This window comes from Globicephala melas, chromosome 10, assembly GCF_963455315.2.
Source record: "Globicephala melas chromosome 10, mGloMel1.2, whole genome shotgun sequence".
Lineage (NCBI taxonomy): Eukaryota > Metazoa > Chordata > Mammalia > Artiodactyla > Delphinidae > Globicephala > Globicephala melas.
Window position 1 is genome coordinate 80,054,424 of NC_083323.1, and position 12,234 is coordinate 80,066,657.

General features: G+C 40.7%; 2 protein-coding genes across 10 annotated transcripts in view; both read right to left on the reverse strand.

The window, feature by feature from the left end:
• Positions 1–1,335: 1,335 nt before the first annotated feature.
• REP15 (RAB15 effector protein) lies at positions 1,336–2,347 on the reverse strand. The gene is made up of 2 exons (XM_060306976.1): positions 2,302–2,347; positions 1,336–2,054 (listed from the first exon to the last, which is right to left on the reverse strand). Exons 1-2 carry the CDS (start codon positions 2,345–2,347, stop codon positions 1,336–1,338), a joined length of 765 nt encoding a protein of 254 aa, XP_060162959.1.
• Positions 2,348–2,719: 372 nt separating this feature from the next.
• Positions 2,720–12,234, reverse strand: part of PPFIBP1 (PPFIA binding protein 1) — a 176,491-nt gene continuing 166,976 nt past the window's right edge. For all 9 annotated transcript variants that reach the window (XM_030830501.3, XM_030830494.3, XM_060305934.2 and 6 more), the window contains 7 exons: positions 11,876–11,964; positions 9,074–9,196; positions 8,402–8,527; positions 7,621–7,809; positions 5,732–5,911; positions 4,721–4,786; positions 2,720–4,579 (listed from right to left, as the gene is read on the reverse strand). In XM_030830501.3, the coding sequence (XP_030686361.1) occupies positions 4,493–4,579; positions 4,721–4,786; positions 5,732–5,911; positions 7,621–7,809; positions 8,402–8,527; positions 9,074–9,196; positions 11,876–11,964 (860 nt within the window). In that variant the 3' untranslated portion in view covers positions 2,720–4,492. The remainder of the gene's footprint in view (positions 4,580–4,720; positions 4,787–5,731; positions 5,912–7,620; positions 7,810–8,401; positions 8,528–9,073; positions 9,197–11,875; positions 11,965–12,234) is intronic.

A 12,234-nucleotide genomic window follows, 5' to 3' on the forward strand; every position in this document is an offset into this window, starting at 1 on the left:
CCCCATATCACTCAGAGTAAAATCCAGAGTCCTTACAAATATGATCTGCTTCTCCTGTTTGCTGGCTCCTTCTCCAACCTCATCTCCTAACAATCTCCTTCCGGGTCACTTTGCTCCATCCACACATCCTCTGTTGCTATGCCTCAAACACATCAACTCCACTCCCGTGTCAGGCCCTTGGCACCTGCAGTTCCCTATGCCTAGAACACTCTTTCCCAGATACCTGCACTGATGCTCTCTCTCCATTCAGATCGCTGGTAAATTGCCCCCTTCTCTCTGAGGCTTCCCTTAACCACGTCATATAAAATAGCATCTCCTTCACGCTCTCTCCCCTTACCCATACTTAATTTTCCTTTATACCACCCCTGACATTTATTTAAATATGCATTTAAAATATATGTGCAAGTATTTGTTTATTGTCTATCTTCCACCATTAAGAGGAAAACTCCCTGAGAGTGGGGACTTTGTTCTTCTTAATGCTGGACTGGCAAGGCATGGAACAGGGCCTACCAAGTAACAGGTATTTAATAATCACGTGGAATGAACTGATCTTCCATGTACACTTTTAAGCATTTTTTGTTTTGTTTTTTTTGCTTCTGTCCTCTAGAAGCATAGAGGGAAAATTATGTTTCCTTCCCTACAGTGCTGTTATAATCCCACCCAGGCTTTTAAGTAAAGATGTTTTTTATACGTGAATACACTTTCCTTACTGCAAATGCTAAACAGATGTTAATCATTATTACGAGGGATAGTTAAATGGGTGACTGTGTTTAAATCATAGGTAAAGCTAACACTTGAGTCCTAGAGGGATCCCACCAAGGTCCTCTCTGTGCAGAGGAAGCAGCTTGGGATGAGGTGGGATCAGGGTAGAGAGGAAGAGAGCCAGGCTAGGTTTTGCTTAGGAGTCCTGAAACGAAACCGGTTTTGTAAATGTAATTAAACCTGTTCTACCCACTTCCCATGCACAGAAGTCAAAACACACTTTACACTTTCAAATGCTAGGCTTACTCTGTCAACCACACAATTTGTTTTTCAAATCGAACTTTAAGGGTGACTTTATTATCCTCTCTTCCCACTTTAATTGTTGAATAATAAATAAAAGATTAAGCTAAATTGTTACATTTTCCCTGAAATACAGGCAGGATTTTTTCTGTCCATAATCATGATACTAAGATGTTTTGACCCAGGTGATGGTTTTCATTCAATGTGGGGTCGGGGAAGAGGAGAAAAAAGAAATCCCATGAGGGGATGATGCAAGAGGATGAACTTGCTTATTAAAATAAAATATTTTTTTCCTTTTTATCTTACAGGCCAGTCTCATCTCACATAGCCAGTTCAGAGGATGCTAATATAAACCTTGCCCACCTCTCTCAGCCTGTCTTTCTGACTCAGACAGTTTCCAAGCAGTTCCCTGATGGAGACACAATCTTCAGTTTCCAGGATGAATCGTGCCACGGCCGTCCCTCCCGGCAGATGGCCCCTCACTGTCTCACGTTTGATACTGTCCAGGACAACAGTATGTCTGAGGTCTTCAGGCTTTCCTGGCACACCAAAGATGATAAACAGGCCCAGACAATCCTCTCCTATCAAGTTACAGAATTCTTCCAGCTTATCAAACCTACTTCTATTGCTGAAAGACCCCTCTGCCCTGGGTTCTGGATTGGAGGGGTCACAAGGCTCCGATTCCACAGGAGGATGAGAAGACATCTGTAGAGTCTGTACTGCCAGCTGGAGCCTTATTTGCTTATCGGATGCCCAAAATGTCCAAATCCAGTCCGCCCCAAACAGTAAGGCTTGGTGTTTGGTCATCTTGGTGGTAGTAAGCCAGTTGTCAATGCCTTTTTCATGGCAGAAAGTGACGAAGTGGATTAAGAAGATCTCATTGAGAGTGTTTGGAGCTGGGCATAGATTAGTCAGCGTGTCTTCAAATCCAAGATACTCCTTCAGTTTCTGGGCTGCACGGACTATAGCTCCACTGACCACCTCACAGATGCCGAGAACCTCTTTGCCGTCCTTTAGAGCCAACTGCTGCGATGGTTTTTGCCCCGTTTTCCCTGCACCCACTCAGCACTACTGCCGCATATCAAACAGGCGAACTCTCCTTTATCAGAGTAAGAGTTTTGCAGTGAAGTCACATCTGCTAACATGGTCCCAGTTTTCTAACTCTTCAGGGAAGCATATATACACACAGCTAAACAAACATGTAGGTCTTCCTGTTGGGTGTGTTGTACTCATACAGATTCCTGCTGGTTTATTAAGTTAGAGATATTAACTTTCACAAAAAAACCATCTGTCTTTTACTTGTATTCACTCTACTTTTAATATTTGGTAACCTCTTCCAAGACATGTTTCCTTTTTCCAAATTTTAGTTTAATTAAAAATAGTACTTAGTTCTTTAAAGAACCATACATATAGAACTCACTTCTTTCTGCAACTAACTTCTCCAAACCTGTAGGCAAGTCATTTCCCTTTGCTTTTCTGATATCCCTCTGCCATGAGTCCTCATCCCCCAGCTCAGCTGCCTGTGTTTCCTTTCATACAGAAGTTTCTCAAGCAAAGGCCTCAAATTTCTATGTGTTGATACATGCTATAAATCCTACTCAAACAAATTTATGGGAGTTTGTGAACTATAAAGAGTTGGTGTTACTATTCTCTAGAGCAGAAATAAAGGCTACTGGTTATTCCAAGCAAAGGAAAAGAAAGTAACAGACAATAAAAATATGAGGCAATTATCAATTGACTTTATTTCTTTTCATATGGTAATACCAGCAGTGCATAATATTTTGTAAATAAAATATATATCATCAAAAAATTTTAACCATATCACATATCATCAGTGATGTTACATTGTCCTGAATAAAGAATACTTGGCATCTATAACTGTCTCCTGGTATTTTTAACCAGGTTTGAATAACAAATTGTTTTTCAAATGGTGACACATATTCACATTAAAATAAAACACAAATACGGTAAGAGTCCAATACGGTTACCAAATAATGAATGATAGGGGGCAAAAGATTATTATTAGCACTGAAGTACTTTAGTTATGAATAAATAGTAATTTAGTATCACAGGTTCCTTGATGAAAAGCTTGGTAACTTGTTAGCTTGAAAGATCATACCACTGACATTCAAATACTGTTTATTAAGCAAGTCCACTGACATATACTGAACTACCCACCCTATGCCAATTTGTGAAAACCTGTCTTTACCACCATTGGCTATCATGAGTAATGATGAAGTACTGAATAAAAAATAGAATATTCTTTCTAATACCCCTAGAAAATAATAAACATAATAACAGTTTTTGTTGCAGCTTTCTTTATAAAGAATGTCTGGGACCTGTGCTACAGAAAAACATGAACTGCATTTTATCATCACAATATAGCCATTATGAAACTAATTTTGCAGGCTTTGAGTTACTGAACTCTGATTGAGACAAAATATTCAGACAAGTATTCAGCTTTTTAAAAAAAATCCCATTCACTAATAGCCTGAGAAATGTACAATTAATAACATTAGGAAGACTGTCAGTATTTTGATGTAATGATATATTTAGCAAAGAGGAAGATAAGAAGCTTAATACTGTATAGGGCTTTGTTTTGTTTTGTTTGTTTCTTCAGAAATTATCTCTACAAAATTTGGGGGAGTTTCTGAATGCATTCAAGTTAATAGTATTTAAATGTCCCTCAAATTCTCCCTTATGAGGTAAGAGGATCCAAGATTAAGGTTGAAATTCTTAAAAAGCTATTCAACAATTTTGTGATGTATCCTCAAAGAAGGGGTATGTCATATATGCTAATTTAGTCGGCATGATCAACATCATTAAATTCAGTTTTGGAGAAAGAAAGATCATTTATGACCTCTCCAAGAACCAGCTGGTATACGAAAATTTTGATCACTGTATTTTTTTTAATGTGATCTTTTTACCATCTTCCTTATGTCACAAAATAAAAGTTCTATTTTCTATGTACTAAGTATATACATATATTTAGAAAAATATATAAAAATGGGACAATATGTGGAGGCACGTGGAGGTGTGGCTGGCATTTAGTGGGCGCACTGAACGCTTAAAGAAATTCCACATGTTGATTTTGAAAGCATATAACGTCCTGCTTCAAGGGCTGCAGTGCTGTCAAAAATCATTCCCTCACTGGTTACTGCTTCCCAAATCCTCCACGCTGTGAATGTAGATGGAAACACTATGGCAAAATACTCATATTAAATGCAACACTTTAAATATAATATATCACAGATTTTTTTTCTTTACATTAAATAGAGGAAAAACAATTATACTCTCATTCACCAGTGTCTTATTTGTCATGGCAACTTTAGAATCGGCACCTATTCCCTGCTTTCCATTTTCACTTCTAAACGAGAAGTGGGAATGATGAACAATATACAATCTGTTGCTTATTGTAGATACTGTGACTGTTTGAGAAATAAAGCGGAACAAAGATGAAGGGTTCCCCGTGCTCATCCAGGTGCTGCGGTCAGACATTTGAGTCTTCATCGGTGATGCTGGCGCTGGGGGAACGGGCAGCAAAATCTTTAAACATCTCGTCTTCCTTTAACATGTGCTGGAAGACAAGGAGGTGGGAGTCACACACACCGAGTGCCACGCACTCTGCACCACCCACTCTCCACTACACATGCAGTCCTTTGTGGTCACTCTCAAACTTATTTTTAGAAGAACATTTGAAATTCGTTTTACAACTTACGGTTAGATTGTTGATGCCCTCGGAGAATGCGCCTATCTGTCTCACTGTCCCTTCTGAGTCTTCCATCTGCAATGAACATACCATGACATGACTACTCATTTGCAATAATTTCAAGGAAAGTACAGCAAAATGAACACAAATCTAAGAAGAAATAGTGCAAGTGGTACTGAACGGGATAGGAGCAACAGAACACTTCTGTTGCATCTCCTCCCACTAATGCAACTGGATGTTAAAGATGAGAAGAAACACTTTACTGGCACATGTAGCCTAATGCTCTGATGTTGATAATGGCACCAGCAGACTGTTACTTAGAAGCCAATATTCAGATGCATGCCCTCATACTGAAAAGGCTAAGGAGTATGAGCTGTCCATTCCTCACTTGTTTTAATACATAGATTTCCTTAATACTGAGATGGTATAACATAGGTAAAAATAGCACAGGCTTTGAAACCAGCCGGGCAGGTTAGAATCCCAGTGATGCTACCAGCTCTTCTATCTTGTGTAAGTTACTTAACCATTCTGTGTCTCAGTTTCCTTATCTCTAAAATGAGGATAACAATACTCCCCATGTATTAGGATTACCCTGAACATTAACACGTTACATGCTTAGGGTAGTGCCTGGGATGTAGTAAGCAATCTGTTAAGTGCTCACTTTTATCATTATATTATTATCTTTATTTGTAGGCATTTAAGGAAAATGTCTTTGGTTAGTAGACACAGTGCACTAAGTTTTCATTTAGTGTTTCAGTACTGGAAGAACTTTTTTTTTTTTTTTGTGGTACGCGGGCCTCTCACTGTTGTGGCCTCTCCCATTGCGGAGCACAGGCTCCGGACGCGCAGGCTCAGCGGCCATGGCTCACGGGCCCAGCCGCTCCGCGGCATGTGGGATCTTCCCGGACCGGGGCATGAACCCGTGTCCCCTGCATCGGCAGGCAGACTCTCAACCGCTGCGCCACCAGGGAAGCCCAATACTGGAAGAACTTTAAAACAGGTATATAGGGTTACGTTTACCTGCTCTAACCGGTCCAAGTCGTCCTCATCATACAGGTGCATGTCCAAACCAGGCTTAAATCCTTTCTTAGATGTACCTCCTGAGGCCTGTCCCAATTCCATTGGACAAACATATTCCTCCCCATCTTCCTGTTTCTTCTTTCTCAGATTCCCAAAATTGCTGAAGGTAAGTTTCTTTGGCTTTAAAAGAAAAGCAAATAAAAACATCCAGGGACTTGATAAAATTCATATGAAAAGGACCAATAACACGTATAATTGAATTATTCACACTACAGAGAAAAGCAATTGGATGATTAAGTGGGTATAAGAGAAACAAAGGCATCCTAGGCATATGACTGACATCCAAATGTGATAAAGGATCCTTATTATGACTCTCAGAAGATTAAGCTTGTCCTCCTTATTCATACCAACTAGCTGGGTAGTCACTGTGAAAAGCAAAATATGCCAAGAGCCTTAGTTTTGATAGACAGACCTTAATACAATGAGATTTCTCAGGGCTGAATTCAATTTTGCAAGGTTTTCTAATCTAAGATCAGCAAAAGAAAATGGCCATTACTGTATTTTCTTTTTGGGTGAGGCTATGATTATCCTGTATGCCTATTATGCTTCCATAACAGGACTGGTAACTGCTGAAAAGAAACCCGCTCTACTGGAGAGAGAATTTCCAGTGAGAGAAGAGAAACTCCATCTTTTCACTGGATAGTCCCTGAGACTATATGTTAAAAGGGGATGGTGATCAGGCCAACGCTGAGAATTTAAATAGAACAGAACCTCTCAGAGGTTTCAAATCTGGTACATCACCATTTTTTTTTTTTTTTTTTTTGCGGTACGCGGGCCTCTCACTGTTGTGGCCTCTCCCGTTGCGGAGCACAGGCTCCGGACATGCAGGCTCAGCGGCCATGGCTCACGGGCCCAGCCGCTCTGCGGCACGTGGGATCCTCCCGGACCGGGGCACGAACCCGTGTCCCCTGCATCGGCAGGCGGACTCTCAACCACTGCGCCACCAGGGAAGCCCCCAAATCTGGTACATCTTTTAAGGGAGAAAGGGAGCTAAAGAGGAAGTGTCGGGTAGGTAAAAGTGGTTTAAAAAAAAAAGTTTGTGGAGGAGCCACATCCGTGGAGGAATCAGTAAACCCTACCTCTACATTCCGTTAGTTGAGATAACGGACTCAGAAGAGCTCACGGAAGAGTGATTTAAAGAAGAAAAAGTGATCTGAATTTGGTATGATCCATGAATCCAGGTAAATCTGGAGATACCCATTCTCTGCTGGTCTACTGTGGATCATTTCTCTTTTTTTTTTTGCGGTACGCGGGCCTCTCACTGTTGTGGCCCCTCCCGCTGCGGAACACAGGCTCCGGACGCGCAGGCTCAGCGGCCATGGCTCACGGCCCCAGCCGCTCCGCAGCATGTGGGATCCTCCTGGACTGGGGCACAAACCCATGTCCCCTGCATCGGCAGGTGGACTCTCAACCACTGCGCCACCGGGGAAGCCCTGTGGATCATTTCTTAATTATCTTTTCCTAGCTTGCAAGGCTGGTTAAAGATAAGTATGAGAAGAAATCCTCCTCTTATGCTTGATTTATCCATAGGATAACTGCAATCAATACTGGGCCCAAGTCATGGGCTTTCTGCATTGGCAAAACGTCAATTATAGAAGCCAACATCAGGTTCCTTATATTGTTAACTCTAATAAAATAAATGATTTGAGCAAAGATTCCCCCCAGAAGGAAACCTTCAAAAATGCATTTTCCTAATTACTCTTAAAGATGCATTTACCTTCAACCCATCCACAAAACTTAGTAAACCTCAGAAAATGGGATAGCCAGGTAACAGTCAAAACTGAGCCTCTGCTAAAGGCAACTATTAAATGGTAGGAGCTTGAACCAACCTTCACTTTGGCAGTAGCTGTTAAAAGTACATAATCTGGTAACTCCATGGCATCTCGTTTCTGGTGTTGGGCCTCAGCACCGATCAGAAGGTTGAAATGAGTGGCCAAATGTCTTCGCAGCAGGGTCTTGCTTGGTGGGATGTTCAGTAACTGAGCCATTGTTTCCACATTAAAACGAGGTTCTAGAACCTACAGGAAAAATTAAGATTCTTTAAGACACCAGGTATCATACATGTCTGCATTGTGCTCTATAATCTGCAAAGTTCTTCCACTTAGTTATCTCCAATGGCCCTCTCAACAGCCCAGTGAGATAGACTATGGACTTTGATCTTCAATTTAAATATCTTTTCTTTGTTTTGCCTAAGCTAGTGAGAAGTAGAGCTGGTCCTGACATCCAGGCATTACAAAGTTGGGGCTTCTGCCTCTCTGAAGTGGTACCTTTGGGAGCCAACTCCTTATGCAACATCAACGTGCAGAAATATAGTCCGTATCTTTGCAGGGATTTTAAAACATGATCATATGAGAGCCAGTGGCCAGATGTTATCCAACATGAAAGAGGATAATAAAAGAGAAATGGGTTTAAATCCAATCTAGAGTTATATGATATAAGTAAAAAATATGGGACAGAATACTCTGAAAGTAAAGATTCACTAGAAATGTTGCAGGAGAGTTCAGTTAGATGACTTTAGGATCAAGACCAGCCAACAGGTAAGAGCCTACTCATTAGACTGATGGAAACACAATGATAAGAAGTCGGTTTTAAATGAAAACAGAGTTTTACCATGAGCCCACCATGGACACCACTGCCTCTGAGATTGGGGGCATATTCCGCCAAGTCCACGGAGCGCAGCCACTCCATCACGCGATGATTGGTCCACTGCTGAACCTCTGATGGGGTGATGCTATTCTGTGGGAACAAACCACCACCCAGAGCTTCAGTCACTGACTATGGGGTTCCAAATATTAAACCTACATGCTCCTTCTGAAGGTCCTGCCTCATGCAGCAGAGTTGTTCTACATCCCACTAAATGTTGATAGAGAAAAAGGTAAAAAGGTGTTTGCTAGTTTGAATTCTCTTTTAAGGAATCTGTGTCCCAGAGTTTTAAGTTTCTTGCACACTAATAAAGCAGGGCTTTAGGAAAGGTAGTCTTTACAGTGATTTAACTTTGGGGCTTAAGGAGGCAAGAAAATAAAATACACCCAAGAAAGGAGGAAGGAAAACTAAAACACAATCCTTGGCTTCACTTACACAGGTAGAACCATCATGGGGGGAAAGGAAGGAATATAGGAAGACAAAGCCTCAGAAGTAAATGAGGCTGGATTTGAGGCTCTGAGGGAACCAGATGCTTTCCTTCCCTGAAGTCTCCAAGAGGAAATGGGTCTTAGTGTCTCCACACGGGCAGTCACATGCACGGAATGTGTATGCTGTGTAAACCTCAACCTCAGATGCTACCTCGTCAGAGGGTCGCCTCCGCAGACAGTTTGGTTCAAAGTTATTGATCCTTAGGACTTGGATGGCCCTCTTGATACTGAGATGATGGAGCACGCTCATGACCTTCAAAGACAGTAAGTCATCCTGCAAAACAAAACAAAAAGAGGCGCTCACTGAGCAGACCTAGAGCAGGAGAACCTTCTCAGGGAAACCTCAGAAAACTCAATTAAAAGTAGAAGTGCACCTCTAACAATAGGCCTCAAGGGCTTGTCAGGATTTTCAAAGCTTTTATGTAGTAACAGAACTCTTTTTCCTGTGCTGAACAAAATTTTCTCTAGGACCCCAGTATACAATAGAAGGGAACCAAAGTTCATGTTGTCCCAACTGAAGCTGACTTCTACCTGTTCCTCTCTCTTCCACTGAGATAAGACTGTGGGACTGCACAGCTCTGAAAAACACAGTTTGAAAAGCACTCGCTAGGCCACGACAAAAGGTGACCTGCTATGATTTGATTTGATAAAACAGATAACTGAGAGCAAGCAATGTTCACCGATGACCAAGAGCTGGTTTTCTGAGCTAAGGCACATCACAGTTTGGGGGAAAACCAGAAGAGTGCTCCTATTACACTACCCCCCAGCCTCGAGAAAGCTCTGGTTCTAGAATATTGTGCTTTATCTAGCAGACGCTGTGAACAGTTTTGGAAAAATTATATGTTAATCGATGCAAAGCTTCTGGTGAGAAGCAAGAGAGAAGAGAAATGAAGAAGTTATATGTAGCAACCTATATCACCAAGTGATTCCTTTAAGGAATAACTTTCACCAGTCTGTGGCTACTGGGAACTTTTCAAACACACCAAATTATTTTAGAAGAAGGTAATTTGGGGGAGTGGGGGGCCCGTGTCAAGATAAGCACCAATCTACTTCCAAACACGCCCAGAAAATAAACAAGGAAAACATCCACTTTAGGCACACCTTACCGAGAACACATTTCTTAATACAGGAAAAAAATTAACCTATTACAGAGATAGTTTAAAAATAAAATTATAAAACAGTTTAAATTCTTAAGACTACTTACTGAGGAAAAATTATTTCCTGAATTTTTTCTAGATTAATGTCTTAAAAACAGTGCCTGAGGATAGGTTAGAAAGGGCATTTAACGTATTTTAATCTAAGATTGAGACACCCATTCAAAACGTTTCCATGTGGGTTATGCATAATGTTTACAATGTAAATAAAATGTTCATTATTTTAGTTCAAGGGATTTTAAAAGTAGGGATTTCTTTTAAATCAAGACACGCTTTTTTGAGGGGGGGATTTTAAAAAATCTTTTAAGTAATTTTAGATTTACAGAGGAGTTGCCAAAGATAGTACAGAGTCCCACAGACCCTTCATCCAGCTTCTTCTCATGTTAACACCTTATATAACCACGATATTCAGCAAAACTAAAAACTTAACACAGACAATAATAAAATTCAATTAAACCCAGGTTTTATTCAGATTTCACCAGTGTTTCTACTAGGTCCTTTTTCTGACCCAGGATCCAATCCAGGATACCAATTTCGAACAGACTTTTTGTGACTTAGGATTCCGGGGTCAAATTTTCTAAGGTGATTTATTCTTTTATAGCCGCAAAGGTTATACATTTGCCTTTTGTGATTTTCAGCCTCAATTTGCTCACATTCCCACAGGAACATACCCATACCTAGACAGGCAGGCAAACAGGCACAAATGCTCTGATTTCCTACTACTTTCTAACAGTGGAAACTTGGTTAAGTTACCCAATTTCTCAATTCTTTTGTTTCCTCATCTGAAAGCTGGGGATAACAGAGTGCTGAGAACTGAGTATTAATTATGAGCAAAGTGTTTGAAAGAGTGTCTGGCACACAGTACGCAACATGCCACACGCTCGTGTTATTTTACCTCAGTTTACATGATGTGCCCACCACGGTTCAGACTTTGGTTCAGGGATGGAGAAGAAAATGAGCTGAACCCCAAATTTCTTTGATATTGAAAAATTCCTAAAGAAGTTAAGTTAGCTGTTTGAAACTTTCAACTTATTTTAACAAGATACTTGTGGTAGTTGAATCCACAAAAGGCCGTTTAAATAAAAGCATCTTAGGCAGAACACTCCTAGTACCATGGAGTCTAGAACAAGTTCTCCCGGAACCCATCTTTCTCCACTGCCATAAAGTAGGGAAAAGTCCTTCTACCCATTGGACAGAGGCTAAAAATATGAAACAGTAATGAAGGAATGAGAGTGAAGGCCTATCTCTGCTTTACTCCAGTAAATCCAGCAGAACTGGTTTGAAGTGAGATGGGCTGGGGGTTTCAGGAAACAGTGCTGAAAAGTGGAAGGGAAGGGAAAAGGAAGTCCCAGTGGATGACAAGTCCCAGCCTTTTGAGTGGTCACTGCTTATAGGAACACATCCCTTAGAAACTGCCAGGGCTGCAAAACTCTACATTCTCTCATTTTCAACATTTTGATGACATATAATTCACATAGCATAAACTTCACCCATTGAAAGTGTCCACTTCAATGTCTATGTTATTGAATATATACAAAATCAACTGTTTGGATAACTTAGTTTCAGTTAGGTTTCACATAGCTTAAATCAGGATTTCAAAATTCCCAAGGCTATTGCAATCACCAAATCCTACAACTTCAACTTAGAAAAATATGCCTGCTCCTCTCCTCAAGTTAAAACAACCCCTTCAAACTCCAGCGGAATCACTGTGAAAACACTGTATTTTGCTTACCCTATTTCTGTGTTTTTCAGAGAAAAACAGTTTTATCCCCCCCAAACCCCAGGAGTGAGTTACTTACAACAGTCATGTAATGAAGCATTCGACCATCTACCCGTCCTTCATCAAACTGGGTCTTGTATTGGGGGAGACCAATATCATCCAACCATCCTAAGGATAGAAATGAGTGTCATTAATGACCCACAGAACACCCATTCTTGTGATGAAAAAGAGAAAACCATACTTCAAAAAGAGCCATGTACCACAATGTTCACTGCAGCTCTATTTACAATAGCCAGGACATGGAAGCAACCTAAGTGTCCATCCACAGATGAATGGATAAAGAAGATGTGGCACATATATACAATGGAATATTACTCAGCCATAAAAGGAAATGAAATTGAGTTATTTGTAGTGAGGTGGATGGACCTAGAGTCTGTC

Bases quoted from the DNA above. Each gene is read 5' to 3' on its own strand.
- REP15 (XM_060306976.1), bottom strand. From the start codon at position 2,347: ATGTCTTGGAAGAGGTTACCAAATATTAAAAGTAGAGTGAATACAA. The intron at 2,055-2,301 runs GTAAAAGACAGA...GAGTGGGTGCAG, and splicing joins TAAAAGTAGAGTGAATACAA to GGAAAACGGGGCAAAAACCA.